The sequence below is a fragment of the Culex pipiens genome, chromosome 3 (genome assembly GCF_016801865.2).
Source record: "Culex pipiens pallens isolate TS chromosome 3, TS_CPP_V2, whole genome shotgun sequence".
Classification (NCBI taxonomy): Eukaryota; Metazoa; Arthropoda; class Insecta; order Diptera; family Culicidae; genus Culex; species Culex pipiens.
In genome coordinates, this window is record NC_068939.1 from 43,003,186 (window position 1) to 43,021,697 (window position 18,512).

General features: G+C 37.6%; 2 protein-coding genes across 2 annotated transcripts in view; one reads left to right on the plus strand and one right to left on the minus strand.

Moving 5' to 3' along the window:
- Positions 1–18,512, plus strand: part of LOC120412383 (2-acylglycerol O-acyltransferase 2-like) — a 92,718-nt gene that overhangs the window by 7,519 nt on the left and 66,687 nt on the right. The window lies entirely within an intron of this gene.
- On the minus strand, positions 4,535–5,313 carry LOC128093508 (uncharacterized). The gene is made up of 2 exons (XM_052710572.1): positions 5,005–5,313; positions 4,535–4,949 (listed from the first exon to the last, which is right to left on the minus strand). Exons 1-2 carry the CDS (start codon positions 5,008–5,010, stop codon positions 4,545–4,547), a joined length of 411 nt encoding a protein of 136 aa, XP_052566532.1. The 5' UTR covers positions 5,011–5,313; the 3' UTR covers positions 4,535–4,544.

Sequence of the window (18,512 nt, forward strand, 5' to 3'; positions counted from 1 at the left end):
AAAAGTTTCCAATAAATGATTAAGGATTTTAAAACAAAAAACTTAAAATATAGATATCTCAGAAATTTCCCGATGAAACATTTCGCTCTTAAAAGCATTGGAAAGCTGAGAAAATTTCCTATAAGATACTTTTGAAAGTAGCAATGACTATTTTTTTTACTTAAGGTTGCTCAGAAAACACGCCGTGCGTCCATCGACTATCGGTTCGTTTTTTCGCAGCAGGCGATGAATGACATTGATCTATGGATAGTGTGCACAAATTAGCGATGGCATAGCGAATTGTGTTTATAGATGCCAAAGCTTTCCACCATGTTCGTGAAGAATTAATTCACTGCAGCTTATGAATAGACGGGGTAAAGTACTTTCAAGACCAAATGCATAAAAGCACTATTTTTGAAGGAAGAAAAGTTTCGACATTCTTGGGGGCGTTGCGTGGACATACCGTATCAAACGCCGCGGAGATTATTTAATCTTCAATCTAACCCAAAAGCGTTAAAATTGAGAAAATTTCGTGGAAAATTCTCTGATACTTTTCCGTAATTTGGTTGCTATCTTGATCTTGTTAAAAAAATACAATGTTTGTATTTTGGACCAATTTTGAGTACGTTTTATTCGGGAAATTTTGAGACATTTTTCTCAATTTGGCAGGAAAATCTTTTTCGGATCATTTAGTACGGTATGTCCATGCATCCTTCCTCCCCTGTAGATTCTGTGAAATGTTTTCCGTTCACAGAATCCTCTCTACCATCAACGCACTGCAGTAGGCCTGGCCGCTTTAATGAGTGTAACGCAACTCGGGAAGGCTTGGAAGTAGGTACTACAATCATTGATACAGTGCCATCCCTTTTTTGGCAACACGATTTTTTTTAAACATTTCTGCTTGCCAAAAATCAACGCCGATTTTTAAACTGTTCTGTCCATTGTTGTGTGAAGTTTTAGATTGGTTTTTGATCAACAATTTAGAAGATAAATTAATTTTTGACTAGAGGTAATGTGTCGAACCGTGGTGTACGAGTAAGCCTGATTGCCTTTCACCCAGTCGGTCTGAGTTCGATCCCAGACGGTCCCGGTGGCATTTTTCGAGACGAGATTTGTCTGATCACGCCTTCCGTCGGACGAGAAGTAAATGTTGGCCCCGGACTAACCTAAAAAGGTTTGGTCGTTGGCTCAGGCAGTTAGGCAGTTGGACTCACAATCCAAAGGTCATCAGTTCGAATCCCGGGGTGCATGGAAGCTTAAGTGTAAAATGAAGTTTGCAGCTGCCTTAACAATCAAGCCTTCGAATACCTAGTTTCGAGTAGGAATCTCGCAATCGAGAACGCCAAGGCAATGCTGTAGAGCGAATAATTTTGATTTTTAATGTGTTGCCAAAAACAATTCACAAGAAAGAACATGTCGCGTGATCTAACTAGAATGCTTTCTTCGGACTGGTTGCGCTTGTGTTCGATTCGATGAGATTAGAAATTAAAAAAAAAACATGATGTGAAAAAGAAAGATTTTTCATATAAAATTGAAATACGGCGCAGACTTCTAACCTAACCAATCGTAGAAAGTTGTTCAGGAGCCTAACATTTCAAAAGATCATATATTTAATATTACGTCATTTTGAAATGTTAAAGTTGATTCCCAAATTTTATAAATATTATTTATAGAAGAGAACAGAAAATTTCACAAATGTTAAATCACAAATTTAAAACATTATAAATATGACCATTGGTTTCTGAGTTATTAGTACTAGAAAGTAAAAGGCTGTTTGGAAAAAAAAGGCTGTTTGGATGAGAGTTAAAAAGCTTTATTTATCTTTTTCCTTGTTCGCTGTTTTTCAGCAACCAGAATCATTTTTTCTCAACCTATCGAAAAAAATAATTTTAGGAATGTATTTAAAACCCAGGACCCTATTTTTAAACATCGAAATACCTTTTTTTCAGTTAAAATCAAACTTTAAGTCGCTATAAAATCTGTAAAATACTTTCCAATTTCATGTATAATTTTACATTGAAAACTGAAAAAAATATTTGACTCAAATTACTTTTTTCCATAAATTAAATCAATAAAATTCAATAAATCATAATTGCAGCTAAGTTTTTGTCTACACTCTTATACGGCTCAAAATTTGAGATCTGTGTTCTCTTAAACATATATATATATAAAAAGAATTTGATAAATCGATTTATTGTGGAAAAATAATTTTATAAAACACCCAATTATTCTCTGAAATGCATGAAATCTCTACGATTTCATAGAGAATATTCCAAATCTGGAGGTTTTTTTTTGAAAAGGTCCAATAAACCAAATTTTCAGTTTTTGCTTTTTGGGTGTTTTTTGATACTCAAGGCGGTTTCAAAAACAACAAAAATGCCAAAACTGGAAATTTGGTTTATTGGACCTTTTCACAAAAAGCTCCAGAAATACTTAATTTTACAAAATTCTGAAAAAATGATTGAAATTATTTTTTTCTGGACGTTTTCGGTACAAATAATAATAATAAAAATCCTTCTGGTAAATCAAATCCTTAAAATAAATTTGTAAATGCTTAAACATAATTTTAATGTTTAAGAACTAATCATTCGTCACCAAAATGGCTCTTTCTCTCACTGATAGATTAGGGATGATAAAAAATTTTTGCACTGCTAAACTGTTGTCGGAATTCGAGAAAACTTAATTAAGATTATTATTACCATTTAGACCTATCTTGTGATTATAACAATTGAATTATTGTTAAATTTGGTTTACAAATTGGGCTTTAAATATCAGGATAATTAGTTTTAAAGATTTGAATCTTATTTATTTGAATCGAAAGCTTATTTACAATAAAACAACCATAAAAATCTAAATATCACAGCTCAAGGTTAATATTAAGAACCAAGAAAATTTTGAAATCAGTTTTAATTGGCTAAACAAATTTGTTTACATTTAGAGTAAATTTTCAAAACAACCTATAAGACCTGGGTTTCTAATGCAGATAGGACCTTTTAAAAATTTAATATTGAATAAGATCTCCTAAGAAAAAACTGTCAGTGAAGAGATTTTCTGTTAAGGTAAACAGCGAACCTTATTTTATTAATTTAAAAACAATTTAGTAATCATGACTATCAATATCCTCGTGCCTCGTGGCGCGGTGGTTAGCGGCTTTGGCTGCCGATCCCTAAGTTGCTATGGGGCGCGGGTTCGATTCCCGCCTTATCCTCCTGGTCTTCTATCGGATGGGGAAGTAAAACGTCGGTTCATTTGCGTAAAAGAGGTTTTGGGTGACTCACCACACTTAACCTTCGGACGCCTAGAAATGAGCAGAAACTTGCAACAGAGACCACAAAAGACCAGGGGGTCGTTAAAGTGAATTGCTTTGCTTTTTTTGATTATCAATATGTCATTACGCTTATTAAATATTTATTATTGTTTTATTGTTTTACTTAATATAATCGGGATTTAAGGCACAATTTAAGAATCTTTTTAGAACTCCATTTAAATTTATATTTGCATTTTTATTTTTTCACAAATGATTCCTGAAAACTTGGAAAAAAAATTTCCTTGCTAAATCAAACCGAATGCAAGCAATATCCTAAACAACCCTAGTAACATTTTTAAACTTATAGGTTTTATCATGGTTCTGAAAACCCTGATACGGCCTCAATAGGCTTTTATGGCCTACTTAAAACCTAAAATGTTACTTGGGAAGTCACCTTTTCGAAAAACTAACGACTCCAACGCTGCAACTGGTGCCGGGAATCTGGATCGCATGATGGCGCTCTCGACCAAAAGATTTATGACAAATTGTGGGAACCTCGTCACATTTTGGCACACCGTGCTTGCATTTTGCAGGCCCGGCCAAATTGAACTTATTGTTGCAGCCTCCCGTCCAAAGGTCACACGACAACGCCGTTCAATTAAATATTAAAGTTCTAATTTCTTCACCAGTATCAATCAACCGTCCACTCGGTCGCTCGTCGGTTGCAGCTGTGCTCTTTAGACTGCAAAATTCATTCATGTTTTAGCAGCAGCATCAGCACTAAAAAGGTGCTTCATGTGGCATAAAAGAGCACGAAAGACGATGTCACGTCAAACGATAATAATTTGTTGTTGAAGTCTCCTAGCCAGAGGGGGAGGCGCAAAAGGTTGGATACTCTGCTGCTGCTATACGACTGTTCAGACGACTCGGTGGACAACATCAGCCGTAATTCAAGTTCATCAAAAGTCACCGATCTTCGCGATCCTTCTGCTGACGTCTTTGCGGGCATCAAGCGTCAGGCGATCGTACGTTTTTGGAGTCGAGTTCTGGTGTAGTTTATTGTTCACCACGCAAAGGTTTAATAGCCCTAATGACGGAAATATTTTGGCCTGGGACGGGTGCGAGTGACGGCGCCTCTGGGGCAGCTCTGACAACGCTGATGGTCAATCGACAGCTGATGAAGTTCGGACCCTCGACGATGGACGAACGAGCTAATTGATTAAGTGAGAGTTGCGTGCTCAGGGAGTGGCTTCAGGAAGTGCTGGGAATACAGTTATTGGATATCACAGAACGTTCGGTGAACTTTTATTGACAACGCTTAGGCAACAATCAACTTCTGGACATGTCCGACTTGGGGAGCACCGTAGGTCGACCACGGGTTAGCCGAGATGTACTTGGTCGCGGGGACCGCTCCCAGGTAGTTGTTGTATCCGTAGCCGTACGTCGTCAGTGGCAGACCCCATGGGTTGACCTTGGCAGAGGCCACGTTGGCTTGGATGACGGTCTTTCCCTGGGGGTACCATCCGTTGAAGCTGTTGTACGCTGGCCAAGCAGTGGACAGCTGGTTGACTCCGTATGGGTAGGCTTGGAGGTTGTTCCAGGAGTTGAGGCCGTTCCAGCCGTTCCAGGAATCTACACCGTAGCTAGTCACTGGCCACGACGTCGGGGCATGTCCTGCCTGCGCAGCAACTGCCATGATAGTGACGAACAGAGCGATGAAGGCCTATAGAAATTAATATTGATACAATTTGTTCAAAGTTAGCTGTTGTTGAACTTACGTTCATTGTTTCACGGTTGGTTGAGTCTCGGACAAACTCGATTTACTGTCAAGAAAGGAGCTACCGGAGTGAACTGTACTAGACGACGTGTTGACTCCAGTATTTGTACCGTTTGGCTAAAGGTCATCACATCAAATTTCACTTTTGATTCTATACAATCACTTCCGGGAAGACGATTGGTTTGACCTAGTTTAAAATTTCGTACTTTGTTGGAACAAACTTGCTATTTGAGGGTGACCAAAATGGTATAAAACGGCTTCTTGAAATTCATGTCAGCATAGTTCTTCAACAGCTCTTCTACCAAGTCAACAGCTCAACCAACCAAGAAACAATGAACGTAAGTTCAACAACAGCTAACTTTGAACAAATTGTATTAATATTTACTTCTACAGGCCTTCACCCTCCTATTTGTCACTGTCATGGCAGTTGCTGCCCAGGCAGGACATGTCCCAACGTCGTGGCCAGTGACTAGCTACGGTGTAGATTCCTGGAACGGCCTAAACTCCTGGAACGGTCTCAACTCCTGGAACAACCACCATGCCTACCCATACGGAATCAACCAGCTGTCCTCTGCTTGGCCAGCGTACAACAGCTACAACGGATGGTACCCTCAGGGAAAGACGGTCGTCAACGTTGCCTCTGCCAAGGTCAACCCATGGGGTCTGCCACTGACGTCGTACGGCTACGGATACAGCAACTACCTGGGAGTGGTCCCCGCGACCAAGTACATCTCGGCTAACCCGTGGTCGGCCTATGGTGCCCCTCAGGTTGGACACGTCCAGAAGTTGATTGTTGCTTAGATAATGTTGATCGTGAAATATATTGTACTGTGTCATACTTCAAAGTCAAAAGTTTAAATGAGTTTTTGTTTGCGAAAATCTTTCAATTTGCAATCTTAACGTGAGAAATTCCATTATTCCCATGATTTTTCGTTCGAAGATATAAATTTTGCGTCGCTTTCAATATTTTGACAAAATTCCTTTTAGGGGAAATACACCCATTTCAAGCCTAAAAAGCGGTCATATTTGAATGATGCTGGATAATATGGAGTGTTCCTTGAAACTTACTAAAACCAAGTACACCAACGAGTAGAGCAACTTTTTGTGAACATTTCTGTTTATTTTCACTTTTACTTATAGTTATTCTATTCCTTTTACAAGCATTTAAAAAAATATTTCCATAATGCATTCTAATCAGTCGAGTGCATTGGGCCACGCCCATTTTCCTATTTTCAGCTTAGTTCTTTTTTTCTTCCAGCGCTCTTTTTGGTCTGCTTAGTGCTGCAAAAATTGATGAAATTTTAAGCGAACACTCACGAAAATGAGCATTTATAGAGAAAGTTTCCCGGACTCCAACAAGCGTTGCTGATGGTGTTGGTGGCCACCCTTTGTTCTTTATTTACCTTCGCTTCTCGCTCGGTTTTCTTCAGCCTTCGATTGGAATGGGTCGTCAAAAGTCAAACGTCAAAAGACTTGGCGCGTTTGTTTATATGTATGATGGCGCTTGCTTATTATTTACATGTTTCGGGATTATTTTTTAAGTGAGTGAATAACTAATTTGCAAAAGCATATGTTACCGGTGGTTGGAAGCAATTTTATATCTTAGGCGCTTTGAAATCGTTAGCGCAAGTGAAAAGATATGTCAATGATTGTGTAGAGCGTCCAATTTCCCGGGGTTAAAAATTTGCCGGGAATTCCCGGGAAATTTTAAACTTATTGTAAATTCTTGTGATCTTGATTCTGATATATATTTTGCAACAAATTTGTACAAGACAACGTTTTCAATGGTTAAAATAAGTTTTATATCAAAGTATTTGAACAAGGAGTAAAAGAGTCTTTCAAATCTAGAATCATAACAATTCTTTTAAGCTTGCTTCTGAGCAATTCTCTACGAAATCGGTCTTTTTTCTTCAATTTTAATTTTTGTATTTTTTAATCCGACTGAAACTTTTTTGGTGCCTTCGGTATGCCCAAAGAAGCCATTTTGCATCATTAGTTTGTCCATATAATTTTCCATACAAATTCGGCAGCTGTCCATACAAAAATGATGTATGAAAATTCAAAAATCTGTATCTTTTGAAGGAATTTTTTGATCGATTTGGTGTCTTCGGCAAAGTTGTAGGTATGGATACGGACTACACTGGAAAAAATAATACACGGTAAAAAAAAATTTGGTGATTTTTTTATTTAACTTTTTATCACTAAAACTTGATTTACAAAAAAACACTATTTTTAATTTTTTTTATTTTTTGATATGTTTTAGAAGACATAAAATGCCAACTTTTCAGAAATTTCCAGGTTGTGCAAAAAATTACTGACCGAGTTATGAATTTTTTAATCAATACTGATTTTTTCAAAAAATCGAAATTTTGGTCGTAAAAATTTTTCAACTTCATTTTTCGATGTAAAATCAAATTTGCAATCAAAAAGTACTTTACTAAAATTTTGATAAAGTGCACCGTTTTCAAGTTATAGCCATATTTAAGTGACTTTTTTGAAAATAGTCGCGGTTTTTCATTTTTTTTAATTAGTGCACATGTTTGCCCAGTTTTGAAAAAAATATTTTTGAAAAGCTGAGAAAATTCTCTATATTTTGCTTATTCGGACTATGTTGATACGACCTTTAGTTGCTGAGATATTGCAATGCAAAGGTTTAAAAACAGGAAAATTGATGTTTTCTAAGTTTCACCCAAACAACCCACCATTTTCTATCGTCAATATCTCAGCAACTAATGGTCCGATTTTCAATGTTAATATATGAAACAATTGTGAAATTTTCCGATCTTTTCGAAAAAAATATTTTTGGAATTTTCAAATCAAGACAAACATTTTAAAAGGGCATAATATTGAATGTTTGGCCTTTGTGAAATGTTAGTCTTGATTTGAAAATTCCAAAAATATTTTTTTCGAAGAGATCGGAAAATTTCACAAATGTTTCATATATTAACATTGAAAATCGGACCATTAGTTGCTGAGATATTGACGATAGAAAATGGTGGGTTGTTTGGGTGAAACTTAGAAAACATCAATTTTCCTGTTTTTAAACCTTTGCATTGCAATATCTCAGCAACTAAAGGTCGTATCAACAAAGTCCAAATAAGCAAAATATAGAGAATTTTCTCAGCTTTTCAAAAATATTTTTTTCAAAACTGGGCAAACATGTGCACTAATTTAAAAAAATGAAAAACTGCGACTATTTTCAAAAAAGTCACTTAAATATGGCTATAACTTGAAAACGGTGCACTTTATCAAAATTTCAGTAAAGTACTTTTTGATTGCAAATTTGATTTTACATCGAAAAATGAAGTTGAAAAATTGTTACGACCAAAATTTCGATTTTTTGAAAAAATCAGTATTGATTAAAAAATTCATAACTCGGTCAGTGATTTTTTGCACAACCTGGAAATTTCTGAAAAGTTGGCATTTTATGCCTTCTAAAACATATCAAAAAATAAAAAAAATTAAAAATAGTGTTTTTTGTAAATCAAGTTTTAGTGATAAAAAGTTAAATAAAAAAATCACCAAATTTTTTTTACCGTGTATTATTTTTTTCCAGTGTAGTCCGTATCCATACCTACAACTTTGCCGAAGACACCAAATCGATCAAAAAATTCCTTCAAAAGATACAGATTTTTGAATTTTCATACATCATTTTTGTATGGACAGCTGCCGAATTTGTATGGAAAATTATATGGACAAACTAATGATGCAAAATGGCTTCTTTGGGCATACCGAAGGCACCAAAAAAGTTTCAGTCGGATTAAAAAATACAAAAAAAATCGAATGACCGAAATCCTAGAGAACTGCTCTTCTGTAACCAGTTCGAGAGAGTGTTATTAAGATTTACATTAATACATAATAAAAATCATTCAGAAATTATGTGTTTGAAACACATAATTTCACAATTATTTTTTCTAGAGCAAGTCATACTTATTGCAGCATTTAAACAAAATAGTAAAGTTTCTTTGATTTTTCCTTGAAAATCTAACTTCAAGTATTTTTTTTTTTTACTTGAAGCAAATATTTCTTTCAAATATTTGCTGCTTCTTTGGGCATCTTTTAAACAATACGAAGTTGTTTATTCATAATGTTTTAATTGTTTTATTATGTCACATGGTTTTCAGCTGAATAAATGACCTCTGCTAGCACAAAAAGATCAATAAATTATACGATAAATTAACATCATTTTACAATCACTCTTACATTTTTTTCATAACTATACCTTAGAACTAATTCATCTTGCACAATATTATTTGAAATATTTATTGCTTCCAATTCAATTTTCATCCAAATTGATCATTGTCAACAAAAACGTAAAAAAATCAAAATGAGGAATTAGATATCTTTATTCAAATGAAATAACACCCATTATTCTTTTTAGAAATGTAATAGACACATTCTTCAGCGACAAAAACGACACGTTTTGTCTTATAGGTCGAACATTTTAATTATTTATTCGTTTTTTTATTGGTCCAATCATCAATCGCAGCTGGATTCACAATAAGAAATGTTTATAATAACTTAAACATGACTTATTGATTTGTATGAAACCAAAAAGGGTTCGAAATTTGCAACGTCACGGAGCGATCGATGTGGCAAATGAAAAGATCGACTTAAAATTAATTTTCCATTGTCATTACTTGTAGATTCCAATCTAAATCTGTAATAATATTTAAGTTTGGGACAGGTTTTGATATAGGGAAAATATACACCCAAAATTCAGAATCGAGATAATCGTTCTCTCAAAATTTATTGAGGGCTCAGTGCCAAAATCGATAGAATAATGGTACCAACTCACACCATCATAACAAATGAGTTCATTCGTTAGGTGAATCAATAAATCTCCAACAAGTGTCATACATCGACTTCTGACTTCTCCATGGTCACCAAGCTGTGGTGGTCGAGGCAGCTAAGTCATTGGATTGGTTTGTCAAAGGTCTCTGGTTCGATTCCCGTTGTCGACACTTTTGGTTTTTTGTTTGACGGATGAACTTTTTTTGCAAATGAACCTCGAGAGAATAGTTCTATCGCCCATCTCGAGCTGTGTTCTCTGCGTCCGTGAATGGTACCACTATTCTCTCGACTCGAGACCATCATTCTCTCGGACTAGCGCTGCCAGTTTTGGGTGTACATATTTTAATCACTCTAAGCCATTTGCCCAATTCTCATCACTTTTGCCGTTTACCGCTATTAAATCAACATTTTTTTTATGTATCAACAATGGAGAGTTGGTTGCTCACTTTTATTTGAGTTATTTATTACTTCGATTTTCAGTTTAGAATTTGAAATCAATTAGAACAAATCATGAAATGAGTTTTTTACCATGTGATTAATTCAATATAAACGATCAATTAAAATGAATAGAATCCTATTTTCCCTATATAGTTCCCTAATATAGTTCAAAAAAGTTAAGAAAATGTTAACTTTCGCTTGAATTTCGGGAAATCTCGGAAAATTGGAAAAAAAAATTCGAGACACTCGAAATATTTTTTTTCGAGAAATCCTGGGAATTTTTTTCCCGGGACGGGAAATTGGGCGCTCTATGAATGTGCCACAAATTCATATAAATTTTGAAACACATGTGACTTAGATCAAAAATTCCTTCAGTGGATTCAAGAAGACAACAGCCGGCACATGCTGATTCATTTTGGTGCAAAAAATCGTTAAGTTGCATTCAATACAGAGATTTTTTTCTCTTCGAGAATGATCAACGGCTTCACCTTAATCAAGATCTGTTGATTTCAATTAAACGTCCGTCAGCGATTGGAATCATCATTAGACTCCTTCCGAAACATTGTACAATACGGTGTTCTCAAACGCTATACTTACGGCCACATTTATGAGACTAACATCATCATTTCCCCTCTGAAGTAGTGCCACACTAAAAGCCGACCTTGACTCGGTTACAATTATCGCAGTTATTCCCCTCAGCACCCCTAGCAGTTGGTCATTCATGTCCACGTTCGTCACCGAGAACAATACAACACACCCGACATTATTCAAATCAGATCATTACACCGCGCGCACAGAAACCCATAAATCAAAAGCTCACTGACCAGAGGTGCCTCCAAACTGTCTGGAACTGGGCCCCAAACGAAGGCACAGTTATGCGGCAGATGGGTCTCTCACCACACCTTTAAAGGTCCAGTTTTAACGACCCACCCCGACACTGCAGTTTTGCCAAGAAGCCGTGTACTAAAACCACCGTGCTGCACAGTAGTGCAGTGATCTCTCCGCGAGATAACATAAACACCCATCGGATATTACGACCGACTTACGCACCTTCTTGGAGTGCTCGGACTTGAGTACGCAGACGTAAAACAGACACAAAACAGCTAATCTAAGCTTGGCGGATGGCGGCTACGGCTTACAGTAGTGAGGTTTAGTGCCATTTTACGGCGTATATTGCATTGTCGTGGCAAACGACCTGCCAAATGGTGGCCACTACTGGGAGGAGATAAGCGAAATGGGACATTGGATTCAAGTTTCGGTTTCGTATTATTTTTAGAATTGTCTAATGCAATTGCATTCATGAAACAGAACAAGTCGAATCCCTTGACATTTTACCGTGGAATTTATATTCTGTTACCAAATGTGTAATACGATAAAGTTTTAATTACTGCACGTAAATTTTTACGCTAAATTCTTCCTCATTAGCAACCTTTCAGCAAACATTACTATAGATCCTCCTTGAGAGCGCCTCTCTATCGTCCACCGGATCTCGGTCACCATCGAATCAATCACCGACTGCGGCCAGGCGCTCCACCGATGCATCAAACTAATTGATTTTATACCTTCCTCACCCTTTGCACTGTGCAACGCCGCTGCGCTGTCCAGCGTTAAAGTATTAGGTACACCTTGAAATCCCGCCGTACTTAAATAATTTAAGTGCTTATTACCCCCATATCGAAAGGCTTTTGCCTTTTTGCGCTCTCTCGTAAATGTTACGCCGCTGAATACCGTTCGAGCCACCTACGCCGCCGCCACTAAGAACGTTTCCACTAGGAGGGCGAATCCGTATTAATGGCCTATCGACTTGGTGTGATCGAGGGTGGCCCGGTTTCCCGTGCCAGCCACAGATTAATGGGTAAGTGAGCAGCCCGCGAGTACTCGTCACGTGGCTTAACCAGCGGGCGCTCAATAGAAGATTGATGGCTGCTCAATGACGTTGGCGAGAGGTCTGGCTGGAGACTTGAAATCATTCTAATTATGTCATTTCATGGTGAAGTTCCGGGACTTCTGAATGCCGTAAAACCCCCTCTAGCAAAAGTTGCAGTTTTGTAGACTTTCCGTGATGATTCAGCCATGGATCGGACCCTTACTCCAAGCCCTTGCAGGTTACCGAGAGTAAGCAATTATGATTATCAACGGCGTTTGCCCAGTTCCAGGGGTTCGGTATTGATCGACATAATGAACGCAAATTGACCGGTACGGCGCGGAGCGCCCCTGATCTGGCAAGTACATCACGCTTCTACGAAGGGGCGTCTATTGTAGTGGTACAAAACTATTGTATACATGCAAAGGTGCAAATTGATTAGGCGCGGTGATCTGGTCTGTTGTGGACTTTCCTGCCTGAAGCTGAACTTGGCAGTGGCAATCGTGGCACCGAGATATTGGCAATGTGAAGCAATTTCTATGGATAGGGTACCACCATCTCGGTTGATTACACAAGGGTAAAGTTTGCAAATATAACGGCTATTGACAAAATCCGTGGTGTTGAGCAACATTGGTAGGTACTCTAGCAGCAGTATTTGCTCGGTTTGTTCTAGAGATCGTATCGAGGTGCTCCGATTTAGATGAAACTTTCAGCGTTTGTTTTTTTCTATACATGAGATGAACTCATGCCAAATATGAGCCCTCTACGACAAAGTGAAGTCGGGTAAAACGGGCATTGAAGATTGAGATCCAAAAATCATAAAAAAATTAAAACTGTTCGCATTTGCGTAAAACTTTATAAATTCCTACGATCTTAGTTACATTTAAAGGTCTTTTGAAGCCTTTCAAAATGTGCCATTAACATCTAGGATTGGTTAGACTTTTTCTCATCGTTTCTCACCTCATCGTTGTTAAGTTTTTGGCCAATCGCAGTTTTTCTCATAGTTTTACGATTTTTCGTTAACAAACTTTTAACACCGTTAAATTTTGCCCTGTAGGCCAAAAAGACAGTACTTGTTGGTCTAAATTTTGACATATTCGGAATACATGGGAAATTCCACGTTAGTTTAAGATGTTGTTGTTATGAATTTAATTTATAAAATAATTTATTGAAATATTTCTGAAAGAAAAAGATTGATTTAGTTTACCCTGTGATCAATAGGGGAAATATACCCTTTCTAATCAAACACCTATCTTCGTCATATGAAGAGTTTGATGCTCGATTTAAGCTCCAAAAATACTATTTAGGCTATAAACTTACCTGGAACAGCACCGCCTCAAGTAAGCACGCAAATTTTTGCCATTTACTGGCCAAAAAGATCAAATTTAATGTACTTTTGATCATAATTTCTATTTTGCGCGATCATTTCTCATCATTTTGGTGGCACACACATCCACACGCAAGATGAGCAGTTAACTGCTAAACGAATGTCGCCATCAATATCTTTTCACTTGCGCTAACGATTTCAAAGCGCTTAAGGTATAAAATTGCTTCCAACTACCGGCAACATATTCTTTTGCACATTAGCTAGTCACTCACTTGAAAAGTAATCCCGAAACATGTAAACAATTAGCAAGCGCCATCAAAAAAACAAACACGCCAAGTCTTTTGACGTTTGAATTTTGACGACCCATTCCAATCGAAGGCTGAAGAAAACCGAAGACAAATAAAGAACAAAGGGTGGCCACCAACACCACCAGCAGCGCCGTTTGGAGTGAGCCAGTGATGCTAGGAAATTTTCTCTATAAATGCTACTTTTCGTGAGTGTTCGCTTAAAATTTCATTAATTTTGGCAGCACTAAACAGACCAAAAAGAGCGCTGGAAAAAAAAGAACTAAGCTGAAAATAAGAAAATGGGCGTGGCCCAATGTACTCGACTGATTAGAATGCATTATGGAAATATTTTTTTTAAATGCTTGTAATAGAAATAGCATAACTATTATTAAAAGTGAAAATAAACAGAAATGTTCACAAAAAGTTGCTCTACTCTTTGGTGTATTTGGTTGTAGTAAATTTTAAGGAACACTCCAGATTATCCAGAACCATTCAAACACGACCGCTTATTAGGCTTAAAATGGGTATATTTCCTCTACGTCAAATTTTGTATCAAGTAGGCAAATACCTGTTTTACCCCTAATCCGACAATATGCTAAAAAGTATAAATACTAAAATTTTAATTAATTCTAAATGGCATTTTCACCAATCAAATTTAAAATTCCAAAACCTCAAACTAACGTGAAATGTCCCAAGCAGGGGTTGTGATGGATCGACATTTTTTCTGACAGTTGATTGAGTTCTTCTCTCATTTTCGCTACGTCTGCCTGACCTAGACATTCTGCTTTCGCTCAAACACACACGAATGAATGAGCGCCACACAAAGTCACTCAAATGCTCAATTGACTCTCTCCCGAAATTCATTCGCGTATCACTAGTTCGTTTGACATTTGATCGGAATTTCGATCAATTTTGCAATGATAGCTATCAATCGACAGCTCTTTTTCTCTATCACTGACTGTTGCTAGTCGAGTGCCCGGCGGATAATCGAAGGCAGATTTTTTGAATTTTGAGCTCGGTTTTGAGTTTGATTTTTTTTGCTCGAATTGGAAATTGTCCGCGCGCCTAGGGACTATTCATAAACCACGTGGACAGTTTTTTTTTTTGAAATGTCAGACTCCTCCCCCCCTCGAGGAAAATTACAAAACAAATCCAAGGACTCCCTGAAGTTAAGATTTGTGGGTCTACCGTCGTAACAAGCCAGAGGTCGACGGATTTTGACCCCGGAACATATCCGCATAGCTACAGTGAGTATGGTTGACTACTTTTCTGATGAGTTGGGATGTCCTGGGTCATCCAAGGACTCACTAAAGTTAAGATCTGTGGGTCTACCGCCGTAACAAGCCAGAGGTCGACGGTTTTTGACCCCGGAACATATCCACATAGCTTCAGTGAGTATTGTAGACTACTTTTCTGATGAGTTGGGATGTCCTGGGTCATCCAAGGACTCACTGAAGTTAAGATCTGTGGGTCTACCGCCGTAACAAGCCAGAGGTCGTTGGTTTTTGACCCCGGAACACATCCGCATAGCTTCAGTGATTATTGTAGACTACTTTTCTGATGAGCTTGGATGTCCTGGGTCATCCAAGGACTCACTAGAGTTAAGATCTGAGGGTCTACCACCGTAACAAGCCAGAGGTCGACGGTTTTTGACCCCGGAACATATCCGCATAGCTTCAGTGAGTATTGTAGACTACTTTTCTGATGAGTTGGGATGTCCTGGGTTATCCAAAGACTCACTGAAGTTAAGATCTGTGGGTCTACCGCTGTAACAAGCCAGAGGTCGACGGTTTTTTACCCCGGAACATACCCGCATAGCTTCAGTGAGTATTGTAGACTAATTTGCTGATATGTTGAGATGTTCAGGGTCATCCAAGGACTCCTTGGAGTTAAGATCTGGTGGTCTATCATATCTCCAGAAGAGTCCTTGGATGACCCAGAACATCTCAACATATCAGCAAATTAGTCTACAATACTCACTGAAGCTATGCGGGTATGTTCCGGGGTAAAAAACTGTCGACCTCTGGCTTGTTACGGTGGTAGACCCACAGATCTTAACTCCAGGGAGTCCTTAGATGACCCAGGACATCACAACACATCAGCAAAGTAGTCTACCATACTTACTGAAGCTATGCGGATATGTTCCGGGGTCAAAAACCGTCGACCTCTGGCTTGTTACGGTGGTAGACCCATAGATCTTAACTCCAGGGAGTCCTTGGATGACCCAAGACAGCCCAACAGATCAGCAAAGTAGTCAACCATACTCACTGAAGTTATGCGGGTATATTCCAGGGCCAAAATCCGTCGACCTCTGGCTTGTTACGGCGGTAGACACACAGATCTTAACTCCAGTGAGTCCTTGGATGACCCAGGATATCCCAACACATCAGCAAAGTAGTCTACCATTCTCACTGGAGCTATGCGGATATGTTCCGGGGTAAAAACCCGTCGACCTCTGGCTTGTTACGGCGGTAGACCCACAGATCTTAACTCCAGGGAGTCCTTGGATGACCCAGATCATCCCAATAAGTTGTTACAACAATGCACTGTAGCCTACCGCACTCTTGAAGCAGTCTGGGTAGGATCCGTTGACAAAATTTTGAAGTTTCAACTTGTTTCTTTGGTTAGCCTGTTGCACAAAATTTCCGGATGGACTAGAACATCCCAGGTGTTCCAAAACCATGCAAAATGTTTTTATATCATAACTAAACAAAATACTATTGATACATTTTGAAAATTCTCCGACAAATTACGAATTCCCAAAGATTCTTAATTTAAGTCATATTCTCAATTTAAGTCACGGACATTCTTTTTTTAAACGATTCTCGATTTAAACACCCCCATTTCGTTGTGTAAATCAAGAATATGGTGTATTATAATAATATAATATAATTGATAATAATATTATTTGCAAAATCTGGATGGGTTTGTTTTTGTTTATCTCATCCAAGTAAGCAATGAAAATTAAAGAGAGCAGTGAGCAGCAGAGAGAGAGAAGGCAAGCCGTCAAGTCAGAGTAACTCTTTGAGAGTCAAAATCGGCAATCTCTCGGTTTAAATACATTCGAGCTCACTGAGTGTAACGTTCATGCGACCGGCCCTCTTTTGAGCGATCACTTAGCACTGAATTCATGATAGGCGTTCTGAGTTCTCTATCAACGATCAAATGGAAAATGACAGCTGATAGGCTAGCTGTGTCAAATATCGTGCGATCACTATCAGTGATCGATCCCTTTTAGAGCCCTAGTCCCAAGGATTCCGATTATGCCAAAATTAAGACCAAAAAGTGCCGTCTTGATGGCCTCCAGGGAAAAAGTTATCGTTGTAAAATGTTTGTTATAAAAAAATCGTAAAACTATAAGAAAAACTGGATAAAAAGTTAAAACCGTTGGCTTATAGTCCATAAAATGCCCTAACTTTTGACCTATGTGAATATGGGTGTTGGAAAATGTTACAAAAAGTTATTAAGGTTTGAAAAAAACATTTTTTGCAATTCCGTCGTGAAACTACTTACTTTTCCTGTCATTCTTGAACGACGAAATAGCCTACTTTTCTGTACCAAAAATAACAGAATCGAATAGCAACACTTTTCAAAATAAATGCTGAAAAGTTCTACTTTTCAGCACTCAAATGGGTGCTGAAAAGTTGAACTTTTCAGTACTTGTTTCGAAAAGTAACACTTTTCAACATTTTTTTGATTTAAACGATTTATTGGCAAAATACATGAAAATTTGACATAAAATTTTACTCAGTGTGTGTTTTTTTGGAATTGCAAAAAATGTTGGAATTGCAAAAAATGGAATTGCAAAAAAATACGATTTTAACAGTAATTTACAAAATCTATGAGAAAAGTCAAACCAATGCTGGATGTAGCACATTTTAAAGTGCTTCAAAAGACCTTTCGAATGCAACTTAGAAACTTAAATTTACCGGAAATGCTAGCAATTTAAAAAAAAATCATGGTTTTTGGACCTCAAACTTCAATGCCCGTTTTACCCAACTTCCCTTTGTCGTAGAGGGCTCGTATTTGGCATGAGTTCATCTCATGTATAAACAAACAAACGCTCAAAAGTTTTATCCAAATCGGAGCACCTCGATACGACCTGTTACACTTTGGTGAAAAACTCGCTCTTAAGATCCCTTCCACCCCGGGATTCAAAGTGATAACCTTCTATTGTGACTTGGACATGATTCTTTGGGGTAGCTTATAGATGAAAAATCAGGTATGATACTATAAAAACACAAAAATCACCCTAAAGGATCTGTTCCGTTCTTCAACGAACAGAACTCCGATTGAGTTGAACAAATTTATTCAAAACATAAATATAATCATAATATAAAATCTAGCTATTATAATGTCCTCTCAGCATAAACCTATTCTAGACAAAGGTGTCGCACCATCAACTCCAACAAAAATTGTGTTGATATTAGCGGTATTCTTTGTTTGGTTCCACATTATTTGTCACAATTTGTACATATGTAAACAAATCAGCTGTCAATTTTGGATAGGGTGGCAATGTATGTAGATTAGTAAGGTAAGGCGGGTTGTCCAGCTGTCAAAATAGTTAATCAGCACGAAACCCGGATTTCTGGAGCAACACGAGAAAAGAGCGGATAAGCATTTTGACAGCTTGAACTATTTTGCTAATTATCAGGCTAATTTTAACTTTTTCACAAAACTCAATAGCTGGTCTCTTCAGCTACCTTCCCACACTGTGGGTTTTGTTTAATCATTACTTGTAGTCTCGGAATTTGCAAAATAGTTCTAGCTGTCAAAATTCTTATGCGCCCTTTTCAAAT